The following is a 21,690-nucleotide window of genomic DNA, read 5'->3' as shown; positions in this document are numbered from 1 at the left end:
TCACTTCTTTCAATGAACTAAAGATTAAAAATAAAAAATAGGGACTTCCCTGGTGGTCCATTAGCTAAGACTCTGAGCTCCCAACGCAAGGCGCCCAAGTTCAATCCCTGAACAAGGAACTAGATCCCAGATGCCGCAACTAAAAGTTCACATGACACAACTAAGGATCCTGTGTACAGCAACTAAGACACAGTGCAGTCAAAGAGATAAAAAAGAGAGAAGGAAAAAGTAACTATATTGGAAAGGAAGAAGTACAGCTACCTTTATTTGTAGACAACATGATCATATATAAAATCCAAAAAGTTACTAGAGTTTAGCAAAGTGAAGGATATATGATCAATATATAAAAGTCAACTGCATTTGCTGTGACCCTAAAACTGCTCTAAAAATGTATTAAAATCAATTATATTTCTATATAATAGCAATGAACAATTAGAAATAGAAAATTTTTAAATGTATTATGGTGTCAAAAATATGAAATACTCTGACAAAATATATGTGGAAGATCTGTACACTAAAAACTACAAAACACTGTTAAAAGAAATTAAAGACCTAACCAAGTGAAGAGATATACCATGGTTATGAATCAGAAGATTCAAAATTATTAAAATGTGAATTCTACCCTCAAATTAATCTCAATAAAAATTTCAGCAAATTTTCTTGGTTGTTGAAATGGATATGCTATTCCTAAATTTGATATGGAAGCACCAAGGACCTAGAATTTTGAAAAAGCAAAGTTGGACAATATATTGTATAATCAATACAGTATAGGATTACTGACATCAAGACAGATGGGACAGAATAAAGTTTGGATGTAGACTCATGTACTGTTAATTGATTTCAGACAATTAATTAATTTTTCCTTGAAGTGAAGGAAGCCTTAACTCTCGAATCACATAATTTTAAGTTAATTTAAAGAGGCAAAAGTAACACAAAAGTTTCCATACGTATACATATCCTGGTAAGATTTTTTAATATAAAGAACAAGAAAACATTACGATAGGGGGAAATAAAAACACAGGTTACCTAAAAAGAATGAGTCAGAAATCAGAACATCAGAATTATCACAAGAAGAACTAAATGTTAAAGCACAGTGGGATACTGTTCTATAGAGTTTTGAGGGAAAATGATTGTGACTCAGGAATTCCATGCTGAGCCAAGTCAGCTTTCAGCATCAGGACAACAGAAAGGTTCTCAGGAGTCACTAAGTCCAAGATGTCAGACTGCCACCTGTGTACACTGCTTCTGTCTCCTACCTCAAACAACAGGGGTAAAATAAAACAAATCTTTAAATAAATTCACAATAGTTCCAGAAAGCAAAAAATAATACCCTGTTGAATCAGAAGCCATAAGGAATCTCTCAAAAGTGGAAGTCAGGAAGGATGAGGTCGACACAGGAAACCAAAGGACAAAATACAGGCAGGAGAACATCACTGTGAGAGGTAGACAGTCCCTGGGTGTCTCTGTCTATCAAAGTGACAGATCTGGGGAGTGGGAGAGAAACTTATCAGGATGATTGGTTTGGGGATTCATGTGAAGCAAAAAGATGACCAACTTCCTCTCTTTCCACCCGAGGCAAGCAGACAAGATAGATGTATCAAGCACCAGGTAAGAACAGTGATTGTAAGACTCCTTGACCAGAGAAGTGCTGGATGGTTGGTAACACCAGCAGAAACAGGAGCCCCAGTGCCCCAAACTAACCACAAAGTATACCCTGACTAGCAATGTCTTATCCTGGCTCCACAGAGAATAATACTCAGTAAATAAAAACATTCAAGAAGGATCCATCAGAGACTCTCAAAGACAGACCTGAACATTTGAGCAGAACTTGCCAAATACTTAAAGAAAACCAACACTAGAAAAGAGAGGCACAACACTGTACAAAGAAACAAACAAACAAAAACAACCCTAGGTCGCAGCCGCCAGCGCCATCGCCATACCCATGGCCAGTCAGTCGCAGGGCATCCAGCGACTGCTCCAGGCGGAGAAGCGGGCCGCCAAGAAGGTGTCCGAGGCCTGCAAGTGAAAGAACCGGAGGTTGAAGCAGGCCAAAGAAGAAGCCCAGGCTGAAATTGAACAGTACCGCCTGCAGAGGGAGAAGGAGTTCAAGGCCAAGGAAGCTTCGGCTCTGGGATCCCATGGCAGTTGCAGCACTGAAGTAGAGAAGGACACTCAGGAGAAGATGACCATCCTTCAGACCTACTTCCGGCAGAATACGGATGAAGTCTTGGATAATCTCTTGGCCTTTGTCTGCGACATCCGGCCAGAAATCCATGAGAACTACCGCATAAGTGGATAGAGGGAGAAAAAAAGTGCCTGTTCCATGGACTGGCGTTTTGAATGCCTTCATGGAACATGAGGCTTCATTTAGCAAGGCTTGAGTTATATCTTATGAAAAGGCATTAAATTATTTCTGTACATTATATAGTAGGTCCCTTCACTTTTTGCAGAATCGCAAAGGTAGATTCTTTGTACAGGCTTAGAGCTTATCCAAAGAGTGTATCTTTTTACCTCATATTTCTTAGAAATTTAATGGATATATGTTGTGTGTTTTCTATGCCTTTTCACTCAAGCAGCATATTATCAACACCGACTTTTTCTCTCTTAGATAGTTTTTAAAAACCCAATTTTCTTAAGAAAGGGATTAAAATGTTTTTTTCCCTAAATCTTTCTTGAAGGTCAGCGACTTTATCTATGAAAAAGTAGTAAATAGTTATTTGTAACCCACATGAAACAGCAGCCAGCCTTAAAATAGTCCTTTTCAGCCAAGGATTAGAATAATGGGTCCTAGTGTTGGGCTGCTCTTAGTTTCTCTTACTCAAACTTGCTAGATGGTAGAGTTCACTAACTCGTTACATGTTACTACTTGGTGTACTGATATTGTACTGCTAATCACTTAAAAGTAAAGACTGTCATGCATTTCCCTCAAAAAAAAAAAAAAAAAAAAAAACCCTAATGACTAGGAAAAGAGTGAATAGAGAAAATCACAAGAAACTTTAAACATTATTAAAATTCTCAAAAAGATAAGAAAGGATGTGGCACCCCTAGAAAGTGACTTGTCTATTGGGGAAAATAAACAGCCATTGTGGAAATAAAAATAAAGCTGGTAAAATATTGGCTTCCCATTACACTTACACTTTTTGAGGACTTAAAAGTTTCAACCATGAGGGAGTGGCTCATGTTAGATTTACCCTCCCACAATAAACAAATATAAAAGGGGACAAAATACATTCAACTACTTATAGGAATGCATGCTCAGTTGCATTCAACTCTTCGTGACCCCATGGACTATAGCCCACTAGGCTCCTCTGTCCATGGAATTCTCCAGGCAAGGATACTGGAGTGGGTTGCCATTTCCTTCTCCAGGGGCTCTTCCCGACCTAGGGATCGAACACACCTGCTGGATGACACTGGAGACTGGGCCTGGCCAAAGTGAAGAGATTTTGGTGCATGTTCCAGGCATCAGTTAAGGTTCCAGAAAAGCATTGCCCTAGGAATAAGGACTACACCTATAAGTACAGGCAGAATTAAAACAGCTCCAATCAACTGGAGCCTAAATTCAAGCCTCAAAGCCCGTCAAAACAAAACTTGACATTCTTTTTTATCTTTTGTGGTTGGTTTTATTTTGGATTGGAGTATTGTTGATTTACAATGTTGTATTAATTTCAGGTGTAGAGCAAAGTGATTAAATTATTCATATACATACATCCTTTTTCTTGATACTCCTTTAGAGAAAAATTAACATAATCTACAACATATCCATGATGTCAAGCTTACAATAAAAAGTAACTAAACTTACAAAGAAACAGGAAAATTTAACTGATAATTAAGAGATAAATAGTCAGAGAAGTTGACCCAATGATAATTTAGATATTGGAGTTACCAGATAAGGACTTTAAAAATGGCTATGATTAGTATGTTAAAGAAAATAGATGAAAAGATAGACAAAATGGATGAATAGTTAGAGTAACTCAACAGAGAATTCAAGCCTGTAAAAAAAAAAAAAACAATCAAATAGACATTGTGGTAGGATAATCTCTAAGACAGTCCCTAATAATCTCAACCTCCTACTATTCATTTGAATGTGGCCTGGATTTATTGAATAAATTTGGTAGAAGTGAGATGTCACTTCCCAAATAAGTTTACAAAAAAAAGGACCATGGCTTCCATCTTGAATACTCACTCACTCTCTGAACACTTACCATGGTGGGGGAAGACAGTTGCCTTTTAATAAGGAATCCTGTGGAGAGGTCCAAGTGATGAGGGACCAAGGCCTGCTGACAACCATGATGTGGGTGCCAGCTCACACTCTCTTCCCTGGCTCAGGTGAGCCCTCAATGATACCACAGTGCCAGCTGATTGATGCCACCTCCTGAGGGACCTCGAGACAGAGGCACACAAATAAGCCTCACCTGGATTCCTGGTCCACAGGAAACTGTGAGATAATAAATATTTATTGTTTTAGCTGAGAGTTTTGAGGTAATTTGTTCATAGCAATAGATAAAATAGACATTCTAGAACACAAAATACAATATCTGACATTAAGAATTCTCTATACTTACGGGTTAACAGCAGATACAGCTGAAAATAGAGTTAATGTGGGGAATAAGTACAAGATGCTTTGTGAGTAATAAATACTCTATTCTCTGATCCCTATCCAAACGTCTTGAGTTTCTCTAGAGTGTGAACATACACACACACACTATGTATAAAATATGCTGTGTTTCCTGTTTGGAAAACTCAGCAGTATAAAGATGTCACTTCTATTTTTTTTTTTTTAGCCACACCACACGGCTGGTGGGTCCTTAGGAATTAAACCCACCAGGGATTGAACCCACACCCTTGACTGTGAAAGAATGGAATCCTAACCACTGGACCACAAGATGTCATTTCTATATTCGATTTCAATCCATATTCAATGCAATCTCAATCAAAATCCTGATTATATCATTTTTATTTAGTTTTTTAAGTTGTATTGAGAAATAACTGACATATATCACTGTAAAACTTAAACATATATAGCATGATGGTTTTATTTATGTAAAATGTGAAATAATTACCACAATAGGTTCAGTTAACATCCATCTTCTCATACAGATAAAATAAAAAATTCTCCTTGTTATGAGAACTATTAGAATTTACTTTTTAAAAGTTATTCACTATGATTTTTGGCTGTGCTGGGTCGTCATTGCTGCTTGCAGGCTTCCTCTGGGTGCAGGGAGCAGGGGCTACTCTCCAGCCGGACTGCTTGGGTTTTTCATTGTGGTGGCTTCTCTTGCTGGGCACAGGCTCTAGGCATGCAGGCTTCAGCAGTTGCAGCACATAAGACTCACTGGCTGTGGCTAGTAGGCCCTAGAGTTCAGGCTAGGAGTTAGGGTCCATGGGCTGAGTTGCTCCTTGGCATACATGTGGAATCTTCCTGCACCAGGGATCAAACCCACGTCCCCTGCATTGGCAAATGGATTATTTACCACTGGACCACCAGGGAAGTCCTGATTATTGTAGCTTTTAACTGAATTTTGGTAAAGGTACAAAAGCAATTCAGTGGAGAAAAGCTGGGTTTTCCACAAATGGTTCTGGAGTAATCGGACATCCATCAGCAAAAACAAAACAAAAATCCCTCAATCTAAGTTAATGCCCCATATGAAAATTAACTCAAAACGAACCATGTACTTAAATGTAAAACATAAAACTCTTAGGAAAACAGTCAAAGAAAATCTACTGAAACTACAGGTAGGGTTCTTTAATTTGACACCAAAAACACAATCCATAAAAGGGAAAAAAAATCTGCTTTCATCAAAATTAAACACTCCTGTTCTGTGAAAGATCCTGCTGAAAAGACAGAAAATCAAGCTACAGTGTGGGAGAAAATATTTGCAAATCATGTATCTGACAAAGGACTAGCACCTAGAACATAGAAAGAACTTTCAAAACTCAACAAGTAAACAATCTGATTAGAATACTGTCACAGACTTCCCTGGTGGTCCAGTAGTTGAGAATACGCCTTGCAATGCAGAGGATGCAGGTTTCATCCCTGGTTGGGGAACTAAGATCCCACATGCCATTAAGCAGCTAAGCCTGAGAGTAGCAACTACTAAAGCTGTCTTGTTCTGGAGCCCACAAGTCACTACTGAGGTGTGACGCCACAACTAGACAGTCTGTGTTGCAAAAAAAGATCCTGTGAGACACAGTGAAGACCTAAAAAAATAAATAAACAAAAAAAATTTTTTTTTAATTGGGGAAAAAGACATGAAAATCCATTTCACTAGAGAGAACATAAGATGGGAAATAAGAACATAAGATGGGAAAAAAGCATATGAAAGGATGCTTATCACTAGCCATAATGTAAATTAAAGCAATAATGAGATATCCCTACACATCTATCAAATGGCTAAATTAAAAAGTTGCTGCACCAAAAGTAGAACATGAACTGGGTCACTCATATATCACTAAATGGAATGCAAAATGGTACAGTTGCTCTGGAAAACAATTTAGTAGTTTCCTACACAACTAAATATTCAACAAATACATGACTCAACAATTGCATTCCAGGGCATTTATACTAGAGAAATGAAGTCTTGCATTAACACAAAGCTGTACACAAGTATGTACAGTTTTATTTATAATAGCCCCAAACTGGAAACAACCCAGATGCCCTTTAAGGGTGAATGATTAACTTGTGATAAATCCATACCATGGAATACTACTCAGAATAAAAAAAGGAAATAAACTACTGATACACAAAACAAGCTGGATAAATCTCAAGGGAATTATGTTGAGGGAAAGCAAAACAAAACTAAATCCTATCTAAAAGGTTACATATTGTATGATTTCATTTATATAATATTCTAGAGATTAACAAAATTATCAAAGTGGAGTCCCATGATTAGGGAGGGGATAAGTAAGGAGAAGGCTTCCCAGGGGGTTCAGTGGTAAAGAATCCCCCTGTCAATACAGGAGACATGGGTTCTATCACTGACTTGTGAAGATCCCCTGGAGAAAGAAATGGCAACCCACTCCAGTATTCTTGCCTGGGAAACCCCATGAACAGAGGAGCCTGGTGGGCTACAGTTCATGGGGCCACAAAAAAGTTGAACATGACAGCAACTGAACAACAGAGGAGAAGGGTAGCACGAGGGATCCTTGTGGTGAGGATAAGGTTCTGTATTTTGATTATATCAGTGTCAGTATCCTTGTGATACGGTAGTATTGTTTTACAATATGTTACCATTGGGAAAAACTGAGTAAAATGTGCATCTGACCTTTCTCTCTTATTTCTATACATATGAATCTATAATTGTCATATAAATTTAATTTAAAATGTGCAGTATGGGACTTCCCTGGTGGTCCAGTGGTTAAGAATCTTCCTGCCAATGCAGAGGACATGGGTTCAATCCCTGGTCTGGAAAGACTCCACATGTCTTGGAGCAACTAAGCCCATGAGTGCGCTACAGCTACTGAGTCTCTGCTATCTAGGGCCCATAAGGAGCAACTACTGAAGCCCACACACCCTAGAGCCTGTGCTCAGCAACGAGAAGCCAAAACAATGAGAAAACTGCGCACTACAACTGGAGAGTAGTCCCTGCTCGCTACAATTAGAGAAAAGTCCATGGAGCAACGAAGCCCCAACACAGCCAAAAATAAATAAAATGTGTAGTATATAACACAGTGCATGCTAGAAAATTATAAAAGCTTCTTTCTGGTCCCTATAGAGGCCAGAAAAATAATGGAGGCCAGAAAGAAAAGGGTCTAAGGCAATGTGTGGCTGTGTATCTCAGCCCTCATGAATCAGTTCCTGATACCTCCCCTTATTTTTGCTTTCATCTTGGGACCCCATGACCTCATATACCACTGGAAACCAAAGGACCCTCTGCTTGAATCTCTGATTGTAATGTGGTCTCCGGAAGAAGGACGCAACCATCTTAGACGAGCTTCAAATCAAGGCCAAGAGGTGAGAGGAGGTGAGAGGAGGGTGAGAGGAGGGATGGAGTAAAAGAAAAACATCAGGCCCAGGTAAAAAAGTTCTGGGATCTAGTTCTCACTCCACTACCAACAGCACAAGTCTCTCACATGCTGAAGTCTTCAATTCAACCCAATTTAACATTCACTAGGCACCAACGACAGTGGCAAGATGGGGGACAGAAAAGCAGTTATTTCTTAACCTGTATCAATATCCCCCACCAAAAAAAATATATTCTAGTGGGTGAGAAATGGTATCTTCTTATTTTCATTTGCCTTTCAGTCAGTTCAGTTCAGTCACTCAGTCACATCCAACTCTTTGCGATCTCATGGACTGCAGCATGCCAGGCCTCCCTGTCATCACCAACTCCCAGAGTATACTCAAATTCATGCCCATTGAGTTGGTGATGTCATCCAACCATCTCATCCTCTGTCGTCTCTTTCTCCTCCTGCCATCAATCTTTCCCAGCATCCGGGTCTTTACAAATGAGCCAGCTCTTCGCATCAGGTGGCCAAAGTATCGGAGTTTCAGCTTCAGCATCAGTCCTTCCAATGAATATTCAGGACTGATTTCCTTTAGGATGGACTGGTTGGATCTCCTTGCAGTCCAAGGGACTCTCAAGAGTCTTCTCCAACACCACAGTTCAAAAGCATCAATTCTTCAGTGCTCAGCTTTTTTTATAGTCCAACTCTCACACTCATACATGACTACTGGAAAAAGTATAGCCTTGACTAGATGGACCTTTGTTGGCAAAGTAATGTCTCTGCTTTTTAAATATGCATTTACATATGACTAATAATGTTGAGTGTCTTTTCATGTATTACTGCTCATTTGTATAACTTCTTGGCAGAAACAGCTACTCAAAGCCTTTGCCCATTAAAAAAAAAAAAGACTTTTTGTGTTTTTTTTGTTTTATTTATTTATTTATTAAAAAAAATTTTTTTATTAGTTGGAGGCTAATTACTTCACAACATTTCAGTGGGTTTTGTCATACATTGACATGAATCAGCCATAGAGTTACACGTATTCCCCATCCCGATCCCCCCTCCCACCTCCCTCTCCACCCGACTCCTCTGGGTCCTCCCAGTGCACCAGGCCTGAGCACTTGTCTCATGCATCCCACCTGGGCTGGTGATCTGTTTCACCATAGATAATATACATGCTGTTCTTTCAAAACATCCCACCCTCACCTTCTCCCACAGAGTTCAAAAGTCTGTTCTGTACTTCTGTGTCTCTTTTTCTTTTTTGCATATAGGGTTATCGTTACCATCTTTCTAAATTCCATATATATTTGTTAGTATGCTGTAATGTTCTTTATCTCTCTGGCTTACTTCACTCTGTATAATGGGCTCCAGTTTCATCCATCTCATTAGAACTGATTCAAATGAATTCTTTTTAACGGCTGAGTAATATTCCGTGGTGTATATGTACCACAGCTTCCTTATCCATTCATCTGCTGATGGGCATCTAGGTTGCTTCCATGTCCTGGCTATTATAAACAGTGCTGTGATGAACATTGGGGTGCACGTGTCTCTTTCAGATCTGGTTTCCTCAGTGTGTATGCCCAGAAGTGGTATTGCTGGGTCATACGGCAGTTCTATTTCCAGTTTTTTAAGAAATCTCCACACTGTTTTCCATAGTGGCTGTACTAGTTTGCATTCCCACCAACAGTGTAAGAGGGTTCCCTTTTCTCCACACCCTCTCCAGCATTTATTGCTTGTAGACTTTTGGATAGCAGCCATCCTGACTGGCGTGTAATGGTACCTCATTGTGGTAAAAAAAAGACTTTTTAAAGAGCAGTTTTAGGTTCACAGAAAAACTGATTGGAGTACAGTTTCCACATACCCCTTGCCATGCCCTCTCCAGCTTCCCTCACTATCAACATCCCCCATCAGAGTGGTACAACTTGTTAAAATGGAAGAACCTATATTGACACATCATTGCCATTCAAAGTGCATAGTTTACATTAGGGTTCAATCTGTGGATTTGGACAAATATATATGATATATATTCACCATTACAGTATCATTCAGAATGGGTTCACTGCCCTAAAATCTCTCTGTACTGCACTTATTCCTCTCTCCCTCCACCCTAGTCCCTGACAATGATCTTTTGCCTCCATGGTTTTGCCTTTTTCCAGTCTGTCATATAGCTAGAATCATAAAGGTAGCCTTTTCGGATTGACTTCTTGCACTTAGTAATATCCATTAAAGTTTCCTCCACATCTTCTCAAGGCTCATTTCTTTCTACTGCTCCAGAATATTCCATTGTCTGAATGTATCACAGTTTATTTATTCATTCACCTCCTGGAGGACTTCTTTGTGGCTTCCAAGTTTTGACAAGTATAAATAAAGCTGGTATAAATATCCATGTTCAAATTTTTGTGTGGACATAATTTTTCAACTCATTTAGGTAAATACCAAGGTGTGTGATTCCTGACCTGTATAGTAAAAGTATACTAGTTTTTTGTGTTTGGGTGATGCCTTGTGGCACGTGGGATCTTAAAGTTTCCCAACCAGGGATCAAATCTGAGCCCCGTGAAGTGAAAGATTGAAGTCTTAACCACTGGACCACCGGCAAGTCCAGAGTATGCTAGTTTTGTAAGAAAATACCAAGCTGTTTCCTACACTGGCTGTATTCTCACCAACAATGTGAGTTCCTGCAGCTCCGCATTCTCATTAGCATTTGTTGGTGTCACCTTTGCCTATTTTCAAATAGGGCCTTTTAAAAAATTGAGTTTTACCTTAGATAGATAGATAGATATATCTTAGACAGAAGTCCCTTATGGAACAGATGATTTGCAAATATTCTCCCTCTAGTTGTGAGCTGTTTTAGAGACTTTTTTTCCCAACAGACTTTATTTATTTCTGCCTGCATTGGGTCTTCATTGCTGCATGTGAGCTTTCCTCCCGTTGTGGTACATGGGCTTCTCATAGCACCGGCTTCTCTTGCAGCAGAGCACAGGCTCTAGCCACACAGGCTTTAGTAGTTGTGGCTTGCAGGTGCTAGGGCACAGTGGCTTAGATGCCTAGAAAGAAAAGTGAAAGTCGCTCAGTCATTTCTGACTCTTTGCGACCTCATGGACTATACAGTCCATGGAATTCTTCAAGCCAGAATACTGGACTGGGTGACTGTTCCCTCTTCCAGTGCATCTTCCCAACCCAGGGATTGAACCCAGGTCTCCTGCATTGCAGGTGGATTCTTTACCAGCTGAGCCACAAGGGAAGCCCCAGATGCCTGGAGGGATCAAATCCATTTGCAAGCAGGTTCTTAACCACTGGGCCACCACGGAAGTCCAGATCTTACTTTTTTTTTCAATGGATAAGAATATTAAACACTAAATTCATGATAGTGGTTACTCCTAGAGGTCAGCTAGGTCTGGGTCAGCTACCTGGGTCTCAATCCAATATTGTCAAGTAACTTGGCCACTGTGTTTCAATTTTCTCATCTGTAAAGTGGGTATAACAGCATTATCTCATAGGTGTGTCGGGAAGCTTCAACAAGTTAATGTGCCTGAAAAATGTAACACAGTGGTTAATAGGAGCACCGTACACTTTAAATGCAAGCTCTGGGAGTTGGTGATGGACAGGGAGGCCTGGCCTGCTGCAGTCCATGGGGTGGCAAAGAGTTGGACATGACTGAGCAACTGAACTCAACACATAAATCTTAACTGTACTACAACTTTTTGAGGCAGGTACTAAAGTTCAAAAGTTCCCATTCTGGTATCCCTTATAACTTACACATGTTATGTGCTTTCTTTAAATGCACGACTCATTTAAATGTACATTAAAAAAATAACACAAGGGGAAAAATCCAATTTTTTACCCTTTAAAATGGGAAAGACTGGGCTAGATGCAAGTCCATCCCCTATGGTGGCTGAGGTCTCAAAGCTAAGTTCAGCCCTGACTTCTCCTTCCCTAACACTCATAAGGTGTTGGTCAACTGCATTTTCAGAAGAGACAGACAGACTCCAGACAGCAGTCAGTCTGGGGCGGAACCTAAAATGGCAAGCTGCACCATCTCAGCTTCCTCACCTGTAACATGGGGGTGCTAACAGAACCTACCTGATCTAAGAGATGAAGGAAGACTAACAGTATCTACCCACCGCCTGACATGTTGTTAGCTGTTATTTTTCCTTTTACCCTTCCAGGCTCCCCCCACTGACGTTCAGAGATAGATAGCCTCAGTAGATAAATGTCAGGAAAGGGGCTTCCCCAGCAGTCTAGCGGTTAAGACTCTAAGCTTCCACTACAGGGGCCATGGATTCAATCCTTGGTAGGGGAACTGAGACCCCACATGCCACGCAGGCGTGGCTGAAAACTAAATAAATAAAAGAAAAATACCAGGAAAAAGAGAGGTGCCCAGAATGGACGACCTAAAGTTCCTTCCAGGTACAAAATTCTGGGTTGTTTTCACAGTTGGGGATGAAAACGTCCCCGTCTAAAATAGGAACAGATGATATAAACTACCTCCCTGGGCTGTGGAGAAGCGCAGAGAAACTCAAGGCCAGGGGAGCGCGTGCACATCTATACCGAGCTTCGAAAGAGTTGGTTTAAAGGTGGGGAAAAACAGTTGCAGAAAATCTGCAGAGGGGCCAGGCCGATGAAACAGCAGCCCAGGCGCCATTATCTACCTCAGGAGGGCCCGTGACCCGAGCGCGGGGAGCTGATATAGAAGCTCCAATAAGTGCGCGCCGCTGTACGTTACCACACCAGGGGCCGGGGCGGCTCGCGGGCGTGTTGCAGTGGACGCCAGTCAGCAGCCAGGGGGCCAGCTCGCTGCACTGCCGCCAGTCTGGGCCCGAGCGCCCCCTGTCAGCGCGGTCGGGCGACAGTTAGGATGCCCAACGGTCGACCTTACGATTCCGCAGGTGAGCATGCGCAGCCTACACCTGCCTATCTCCTCCCAGAGAGTGGCTTCTCAGCCAATCAGAGAGCCCCGTAGCCCTTCTCCCGCCCACCAGTGGCATTTCGGGGCGGGACTTTAAGTTCTAGCCAATGAGAAAAAAGATTCGTCCCTCGGCCGCACTTACAGGTCGAAACGGGGTGGAGTTGGGAAGTGATTTTCTCAGCAAGATGGCGGCGAGCGGACTCCGCCAGGCTGCTGTTGCAGCCAGCACCTCGGTGAAGCCCATTTTCAGTCGGGACATGAACGAGGCCAAGCGGAGGGTGCGCGAGCTCTACCGAGCCTGGTATCGGGAGGTGCCGAACACTGGTGAGAGGCAGCGGCTCACGCGGGGCCCGGGAGGCAACTTCCCAAGGTCGCAGCCGTCCCGGCCTCCCGTTTCTGCCGGGCCGAGCTGAGGTCACCAACTTGAGCAGAGATGATTCCGAGCGCTTCAGGCGAGTAGGGTCACACGAACCTTGGTGGACCTGACCTGGCGGCGGCGCGGGGGTCAGACCAGCCGTGCTGTGCGTCGGAGCCGCGCTTCTAGGCGCCCTCGCTGATTGGCCCCCAAATTCTTCCTGAACCCTTGGGAGGGAGAGCCGGGACTGTCAGTGACACAGTTCGTTTTGTAGATGAAGCATTCGAGGCACTTAGAGTCGAAGTGATCTGTGCAAGGCCGAGGGCCCGCCCCTGGTGGATCTGGAACCCAACTCGAGTTCCTGAATGTATTTACAGACTCTTCATTAGGTTATATAGATAAGGGGTTGTGGGGTTTCAGCGATCACCTGGTTCCCACATCCACCGCAGAGAAGCAGTACCGGAGAAGGGAAGTGAGTTTCCCAAGGTCGTCCAGTAAGACGGTGGTGCCTTTTCCAGTCCCTCCGGGTGAGGTGGCCTCCTGCAATCTCCCAGGTCTTTTTACCTAGCTCCACAGGCCCCTAATATTCCTTAGGAACTCCTTTCCTTGCGCCCCCCAGAACCGCTGTCTTCATTTAGATGTCAGAAAGCCAGTCTGTCCTCCTGAAGGATTAAAACATAAGTCCCTTGGTTCAGAGAGATTTTGTCTTGGCATCTCCATCAGTGCTGCTGCCCAATGTCCCTGACCAAAGAAAAGTTGGGCAGACTGTCAAGGGCAGTACAAATATCAGGCACTGTTGATACTTTGTAATTGTCCAATCTGACTTGGTGTGTTTTAGGGCTTCCTTACTAGCTCTGTGGTAAAGAATCTGCCTGCAGTGCTGGAGACCAGGGTTCGATCCCTGGGTTGGAAAGATCCCCTGGAGAAGTGTGTTTTAATGGAGGCCACCACTGGTGGTCTGAGAGGAGTTGTGTTTTTAAGTGACCTGAGCACCATAGCTCTCAGCGCTGCCACTTCCGTACCTGTGTGTGAGAAGCAGTAGAATGTAGTTATGTGGACTTGCCTCCAAACCCTGGCCCTTACTAGCTGTGTTACCATGAGCAAGCTATTTCATCTCACTATGCCTCAGTTTCCTCATCTGTAGAATGATAATAATAGTACCTTCAGAGAGTTGCTCTATTAAATAAGTTTATGCATCTAAAGTACTTGGCATAGGGTCTGACATTTAGACACTCATTAAATGCTGCTCCTCTTGCTGCTTGTTATTGGTACTGTTATTTATAGGGCTTACTGTCCATGCAGAACCCAGGTCTTTACTGTATGAGAGCTGTGTCTGCTCCACAGTGTCATTGCCCTCAGGTTGACTTTTTAAGAGGTTATCAAGGATCAGAATTTAAACTTGAAACCCAGAGGATACAAGGAAGGGAGAAACCTGAGTGATCCCTGGGGACTACAAATTCACGGACATCCAGGGAACAGATGGATAAGTGTAGGGCAGTGAGAGTAGCTAATGTGTGAGGTGGTGTGTGTATTCAAATGCAGATTTTAAAAATAGGTTTGCCTGGCAGAACACTTCGTGGGTGCCCAAGAATGTTTTCTTGTTACAGGGAGGACAGGAGGTGGGGGACAAGACCCAGATGACAGGAAGAATACTTTGCAAAGGGTAAAACATCAATGGCTGAGCTGAGACTAGAACCCAGATATTGAGTTAATTCAGAACCAACACCCTCCAAGACTGTCCCTCAAATACTGTTTGAGAAAAGCCCAGAGTCAGGAGGGTCCTGAGAAGAGGAGGAGAAACCAGGAGATTATAGGAACCTGTAGAGCAGTGGAGATTCCAGGTAGGGGGGGCTCCAGGGGGTGCAACACCTTTGTGGGGAGGACTGGTGATCTGTAGCTTGTTTGCTCAGGCCTGTGTACACTGGTGTCATGATATCCATCACAGGATTTCAGCTGAGGATCCAAACTGGGAATAAGTAAAAGTATTGATAATAACTAACATTCATTCATATCTGACATTCATCATTGTAATTATTATGTTCAGTTCAGTCGCTCAGTAGTGTTCAACTCTTTGTAATCCCATGGACTGCAGCACGCCAGGCTTCCCTGTCCATCACCAACTCCCAGAGCTTACTCAAACTCATGTCCATTGTGTCAGTGATGCCATTCAACCATCTCATCCTCTGTCGTCCCCTTCTCCTCCTGCCTTCATCTTTCCCAGCATCAGGGTCTTTTCACATGAGTCAGTTCTTGCTTCAGGTGGCCAAAGTACTGGAGTTTCAGCTTCAACATCAGTCCTTCCAATGAATATTCAGGACTGATTTCCTTTAAGATAGACTGGTTGGATCTCTTTGCAGTCCAAGGGACTTTCAAGAGTCTTCTCTAACACCACAGTTCAAAAGCATCAATTCTTCGGTGCTCAGCTTTCTTTATAGTCCAACTCTCACATCCATACATGACTACTGGAAAAACCAGACCTTTGACTAGATGGACCTTTGTTGGCAAAGTAACGTCTCTGCTTTTTAATATGCCATCTAGGTTGATCATAGCTTTCCTTCCAGGGAGCAAGCATCTTAATTTCATGGCTGCAGTCACCACCTGCAGTGATTTTGGAGCCCCCAAAAATAAAGTCTGTCACTGTTTCCATTGTTTCCCATCTATTTGCCATGAAGTGATGGAACCAGATGTCATGATCTTAGTTTTCTGAATGTCGAGTTTTAAGCCGGCTTTTTCACACTCCTCTTTCACTTTCATCAAGAGGCTGTTAGGTTCTTCTTCACTTTCTGCCATAAAGGTAGTGTCAATCTGCATATCTGAGGTTATTGATATTTCTCCCTGCAATCTTGATTCCAGCTTGTGCTTCATGTGTAGAGTTGTCTCTTGTGTTGTTGGAAGAGAGTGTATGCCATGGCCAGTGCATTCTCTTGACAAAACTCTGTTAGTCTTTGCCCTGCTTCATTTTGTACTCCAAGGCCAAACTTGCCTGTGGTGTTAGTTCTAGAAGGTCTTGTGGGTCTTCACAAAACTATTCAACGTCAGCTTCTTTGGCATTAGTGGTTGGGACATAGACTTGGATTACTGTGGTATTGAATGGTTTGCCTTAGAAATGAACCAAGATCATGCTGTCGTTTTTGAGATTGCACAATTGCATAATAATTATTATGTTAGTTATTAGCAATACTATACTTTTACTTATTCCCAGTCCTTAGTTTGGATCCTCAGCTGAAATCCCATGATGGATATCGTGACACCAGCGTACACAGTGGCCTGAGCAACATTCATTGGGGCTTCCCAGGTGGCTCAGTGGTAAAGAATCCACCTACCAATGCAAGGAGATGCAGGAAACCCGGGTTCAATCCCTGGGCTGGAAAGATATCCTGGAAGAGGAAATGGCAGCTCACTCCAGTATTTTTGCTCGGGGAATTCCGTGGACAGAGGATCCTGGTGGGCTGCAGTCTGTGGGGCTGCAGAGATTCGGACACGACTGAGTAACGGAACACACACGCACAGCGTTCATTGAAATGCAAACATGTGGCCCAGCACTGTGCCAGATGCCTCACTGTGGTGTGGGTTCCAGTTGTTTCCCCGTCTTACAGATGAGAAAACTGAGGCACATAAGCTTGTCTCACATCACACCATCAGACCCTGATTGTCTGCTCAGCTCCTGCTGCAGTTTTCCCTGAATCTCACAGGGCCCAGTTGTGCTGCACACTTGGAACAGACTGCCATTTGCCTGTGTGGTTGCCTCTGCATGGAAGCACAGAACAAAACCTCCCCAGATTCCCTCCTTTGAAAAAAATAATACATGCTGCTTGCTGGTTACAGTGTGACAGGAGACTTTCTATAGAAACTATTCATTTAATTTCCATTTTACTGGGTACTTCTTGTACTACAGGGTCAGTACTAGATGCCTAGAGAGATAGAAAAGTGATTAAAACACAACCCTGCCTTCAAGAGTCTTATGGTCTACTCAGGAAAATAGGCATATAACCAGATCATTAAAACCCCAAACATAATAGAGGTATGGGAAATAAGTGCTGAAATTTGTAAGTTAACATCTGTATCAGTGCGTTACTGTTAATAAGATGTTGTCACTTGATTTTTACCACATTCCTGTAAAGGAGTTAGATCAGAGGTTATTTTCTCTCCTATGTTTTAGATGAGGAAGCAGACTGAGGAGTTGTACCCCAGCCAAGGTCATCGTTCATGATGGTGTGGAGACCTTACCCAGCTCATTTGACCCCAGATCCCATGCTCTTTTTCATCACACCATGCTACCTTCCCATCTAAGGATCTCCTAGCACTTGGTATAAATGCTCCCAAAATGAATTGGAGCAAATGACTGAGAACCGTACCATTGTCATCCTTCCTCATGTGTCGAGCCTTCCTGACTCAGAAAAGCCTTAACAGTAACTTGAGGAAAACACACACCGTGGAAGTCACCTTCATCCAGAAGGGGCACTTTCATATCTCCTTTTTGAGCCTCGCAGATGCTTTTAAAATTGAAATTAAAATATTCAGGATTCAAAGAGTAAGCCAGGAATCTGTGAGTTGAGAAGGAACAGTTGGAATTGGTTTACACCAGGGCTTCTCGACAGCAACATCTGTGCTGGATAGTTCCTTGTTGTGGAGACTGCCCTGTGCCTTGTAGGATGTTTAGCATCATGCTGTCCTCCACCCAGTGATGCCATTAGCACTCTTCCCCCTCACTCTGACCGTCAAAAATGCCTCCAGACGTTGCCAAGTGTTCTGGTGGGCAGAATCATCACGGGTTTAACGGCCACCGATTTAGACCAAAGAACAGTTCGGCAGACTGTTGCTTAGCTGTTCCTGATTGCCTTCCCACAGCCTGTCTCAAGGGTGAAGGGGTGTGTTCAGGGGGGTGGGATAGGAGGACAGCTGGGACAAAGCTATGGAATTTGTCTCTTTAGAAACAAGGATTCTCAACCTGACAGGAGGGACTTTCAGGGATCTTTGAACAACACTATAAGCAAAACTTTGCCTTTGTGCCTGTGAACATTTTCCTGAGAAGATTCATACGCCCAGTGCACTGGTGTGTGGTTCGGGAGACCCTGGGGAATGGGAGTCAGGTGGACACCAGCTCCACTCGTGTGCATAGAGGCACCTTGGTTTTTTTCTCCTGAGGTTGGACCGAATTCTAGTATGAAAATGTAGGAAAGGTGAGCACTGATAGCAGGGGAAAGATTCCTCATACTCCTTTCCCTTGTAAATTAAAGAACCAACAGCCTGGATTCTTGGCCTCTGTTTGCCAGGATCAGTTGTCTGACTTCAGGCAAGTCCCCACAGCGCTCTAGTGGTAAGATTCCAACGTTCAGGATCCATGTTGGTTTGCAGTAATTTGTGTCTCTGTCTTATTGTCTCTTTTCTAAAATTCCTAGTGTGACACTGTGGTGTGTTTTTGGCTGTGCCGGGTCTTTGTGGCTGCTCAGACGTTCCCTAGTCGCCGAGAGAGGGCTGAGCTGCTCTTCTTCGTGGTTCCCCGGGCTTCTCTCACCCCAGAAGCTCGGGCTCTCGGCGCGTGGGCTCAGTAGTCGTGGCGCAAGGACTTAGTTGCCCCAGTGTGCGAGATCTCCCCGAAGCAGGGATCAGACCTGTGTCCCCTTCATTGGCAGGCGGATTCTTAACCACTGGACCGCCAGGAAAGCCCCTGCCATTTTCAGTGCCGTGAACACTGCCCCCAGGGTTGATTTTAGGCTCTCAGTGAAGTCGCTGACGGCACATTTGGGCAGAGCTGTGTATAACTGGCTCATCATGGCAGGCTGCTCCAGCACTCCACTGGAGACAAGTTCTTTAACACTTTCCTGTAAAGCTGGGGTGCAGTTTCTCCTGTTAGATTCTGCTGTTGCTTATTCTTTGGTTGAGTCAGCCTGGCATGCTCTTTCCCTCAGCAGAGCTTTATTTTTCTATTGCTGTCACTAAGCTACCTGTATAATTAAAGATTCACGCTTTGTTGTTGGTTAATTCAGTCATGAGATGGCCCTCGTGGTTTTCAGAGCTGGCTGTGATAGCTCCATAGACTAGAGTGGACCTGTCACAGGAATGGCCATACTGCAGGGTATTCTCACCAATGAGCCCACTGGTCTCCTCAACCACAGTGCTCATTCTAGCCTATGAGCCTGGTTATGCTTTCTGCTTAGCCTCATGTGCCCCTTTCTTCCCTCCTTATCCCATCTACCTACATACAAGACTCCGTTCATGTCCTTGTCATCAGCAAATCCACTGAAGGGCAACTGCCAGAGATGAGAATGAAATGACTGAAACCTAATTTTCAAAGACATATGTATGTTTTGTCGAACTCCCAGGTCACTGAGTCTGTCCCACTGTTTTAGCACTTAATCAGGGATTACTGAATATTGTGATTTTTGCAGTGTTTGCACTGGTGGATTTAAGACCTAGAAAGCAGGAGCTGTTAGATCTTAAATTTCCCTCTCCTTCCCCCTGGTAAACCTAATATGGTAGTAACTGTCTGCTGGATTGACACCTTTCCCTATCTGCACACTCAGCAGCCTCCCTCAGCTCTTAAGTTTGCGTGGTACACAAACCTATACCGTATCGTTGTACGTTAATGTCAGCCCTGCATCTCTTGCCCGTTGTTCTGTGTAACAATAATGCTGACATTTATTGAGAGCTTGTTCCATGCCAGGCACTGGCCTAAGCATCTTTCCTTCTCTCATAGAATCCTCACAGCAGCTCTGGAGTTAGTATGTGCTGCTGTCCTCCTCATTTCACCAGTAAATAAATACCCTCAGGCATAGAGAAGTTTAACGTATACAGAATCATATAGCTGATAGACGACAAAGCTGGGATTTGAACCCACGTTATTCATACTCTTGAGCTGTGCTGTGCTGCCTCTTCAAATGCAGTGGGCTTGTTTCCCCAAACAGAATGTAAGCTCTTGAGACAGTACCACCTCTCACGCTTCTTCACATCCTCAAGTACCGAGCTTAGGCTCAGGCTAATATTTGGTGAATGGAGTGAATGGGCAACCTGTGTATTCAGTGAGTAGACATTGACTCAATTTTTAAAAAACACATTTTAACCATCTCTACCCTGAATCATGTTTTCTCTCTAGTGCATTTATTCCAGCTAGACATCTCTGTGAAACAGGGACGGGATAAAGTCCGGGAAATGTTTAAGAAGAATGCGCACGTCACAGACCCCAGGGTGGTTGATCTTCTGGTAATTAAGGTAACTGACTCTCCCTGACTGATTTAAAAGAGAAGCCAACTTGTCCAGAGCTTTCCAGATGAATATTTTATCACCCAAATTTAAAAGCAACAACTGGGTCAGCAACTGTTATCTATTATAGTGTTTCAAAGGAATAATTGATTGGAGGTTCTCACCTGGTTAAATAGATTATAAGATTATTCAAGGGAAAATTCACTGGGACTTGCATTTTAAAACTAAAAAAAGAAAGAGGGAAGTTTGAATTCTTGAACCTCATCCATGCAAGTTACCACTTCACCACGTTGCCAGTTTACAGCCAGAGCAGGCCAGTTGGCTGAGTGAGTGGGGTCAGATCCTGGGCTTGATTCTGTCTCTCTGGTCTGTCTCACTAGCATCAGTGGCAGCTTCAGCACGGGCCAGTAAGTAACGTGGAAAGAATGGTACGTGTTAAGCCAGTCAGGTTAGGCAGTCATGGGGCAGAGGCCTGGTGACCAAAAGTTATCCCCTTGGAACCAGTCAGCCAGAGGGTTAAAAATATATATATTTGACAGGCCTCAGAGATTATTTAGTCCACCACCTCATTTTCCAGATGCAGAAACTATGGTCTGGACAGGCCATATTACTTGCCCAAGGTCACTCAACAAGTCAGTGCAAGAGATGATCTAACTCTGGCCTTCAGTGTTGTATTCCTTCCACCCAGCCACCCTTGACTGAGCCCTGTCCCCTCACTTGTACAGGGAAAGATGGAGTTGGAAGAAACTATTAAAGTGTGGAAGCAGCGGACACATGTTATGCGATTTTTCCATGAAACAGAAGCACCAAGGCCAAAGGATTTCCTGTCCAAGTTCTATGTTGGGCACGACCCGTGAAATCACTCAATGGAAAAGGTGCATGTTGATATTTAAATATTTTAAAGCAAAAATAAACTCAACGTATGACGGTCATTTCAAGATATTCCATTGGTTCCCCAGTGGGAAGCTCTACTTCTGTAGTCTCTCACTTTTTGTCTGAACAAGTTGGGTCCGGTATACACACCACCTGTTCTTTTCCTTTTCCTCAAGTGTGGTGTTTCCAGTAAATTAGATTCTCTTTTCTCTGAGCCTTGCATGTCGGTAAACAGAAGGAAGAGGCCATCTGCTCAGAAACTGTCATTCTGGGTATGGTGCTGGATGGCTTCGTTAACTTCGCTGTTTCTACAGCCACCAGGAGTGGAAAGCTTGGTATAATGGCACAGATTATCCAAAATTAACCAGCTCTTACTATTGGAAAGGGTTAGAGCAGCACTAAGAGGCTGAGA

The 21,690-nt window shown here is 43.2% G+C and overlaps 1 protein-coding gene and 1 pseudogene across 1 annotated transcript; both read left to right on the top strand.

The window, feature by feature from the left end:
* The first annotated feature begins 1,942 nt into the window (after positions 1 to 1,942).
* On the top strand, positions 1,943 to 2,299 carry LOC136160430 (V-type proton ATPase subunit G 1 pseudogene; annotated as a pseudogene).
* A 10,705-nt stretch (positions 2,300 to 13,004) lies between these two features.
* Positions 13,005 to 21,337, top strand: NDUFA6 (NADH:ubiquinone oxidoreductase subunit A6). The gene is made up of 3 exons (XM_065944882.1): positions 13,005 to 13,174; positions 20,299 to 20,414; positions 21,131 to 21,337. The coding sequence occupies exons 1-3, from the start codon at positions 13,036 to 13,038 to the stop codon at positions 21,260 to 21,262; spliced, it is 387 nt and encodes a 128-aa protein (XP_065800954.1). The 5' UTR covers positions 13,005 to 13,035; the 3' UTR covers positions 21,263 to 21,337.
* The last annotated feature ends 353 nt before the right edge of the window (positions 21,338 to 21,690 follow it).

The sequence above is a fragment of the Muntiacus reevesi genome, chromosome 1, assembly GCF_963930625.1.
Source record: "Muntiacus reevesi chromosome 1, mMunRee1.1, whole genome shotgun sequence".
NCBI lineage: Eukaryota > Metazoa > Chordata > Mammalia > Artiodactyla > Cervidae > Muntiacus > Muntiacus reevesi.
Note: the sequence above shows the minus strand (reverse complement) of the source record. Positions and strands in the feature narration are given on the sequence as shown.

Bases quoted from the DNA above. Each gene is read 5' to 3' on its own strand.
- NDUFA6 (XM_065944882.1), top strand. From the start codon at position 13,036: ATGGCGGCGAGCGGACTCCGCCAGGCTGCTGTTGCAGCCAGCACCTCG. The intron at 13,175-20,298 runs GTGAGAGGCAGC...TTTTCTCTCTAG, and splicing joins TCGGGAGGTGCCGAACACTG to TGCATTTATTCCAGCTAGAC. The intron at 20,415-21,130 runs GTAACTGACTCT...TCACTTGTACAG, and splicing joins TTGATCTTCTGGTAATTAAG to GGAAAGATGGAGTTGGAAGA.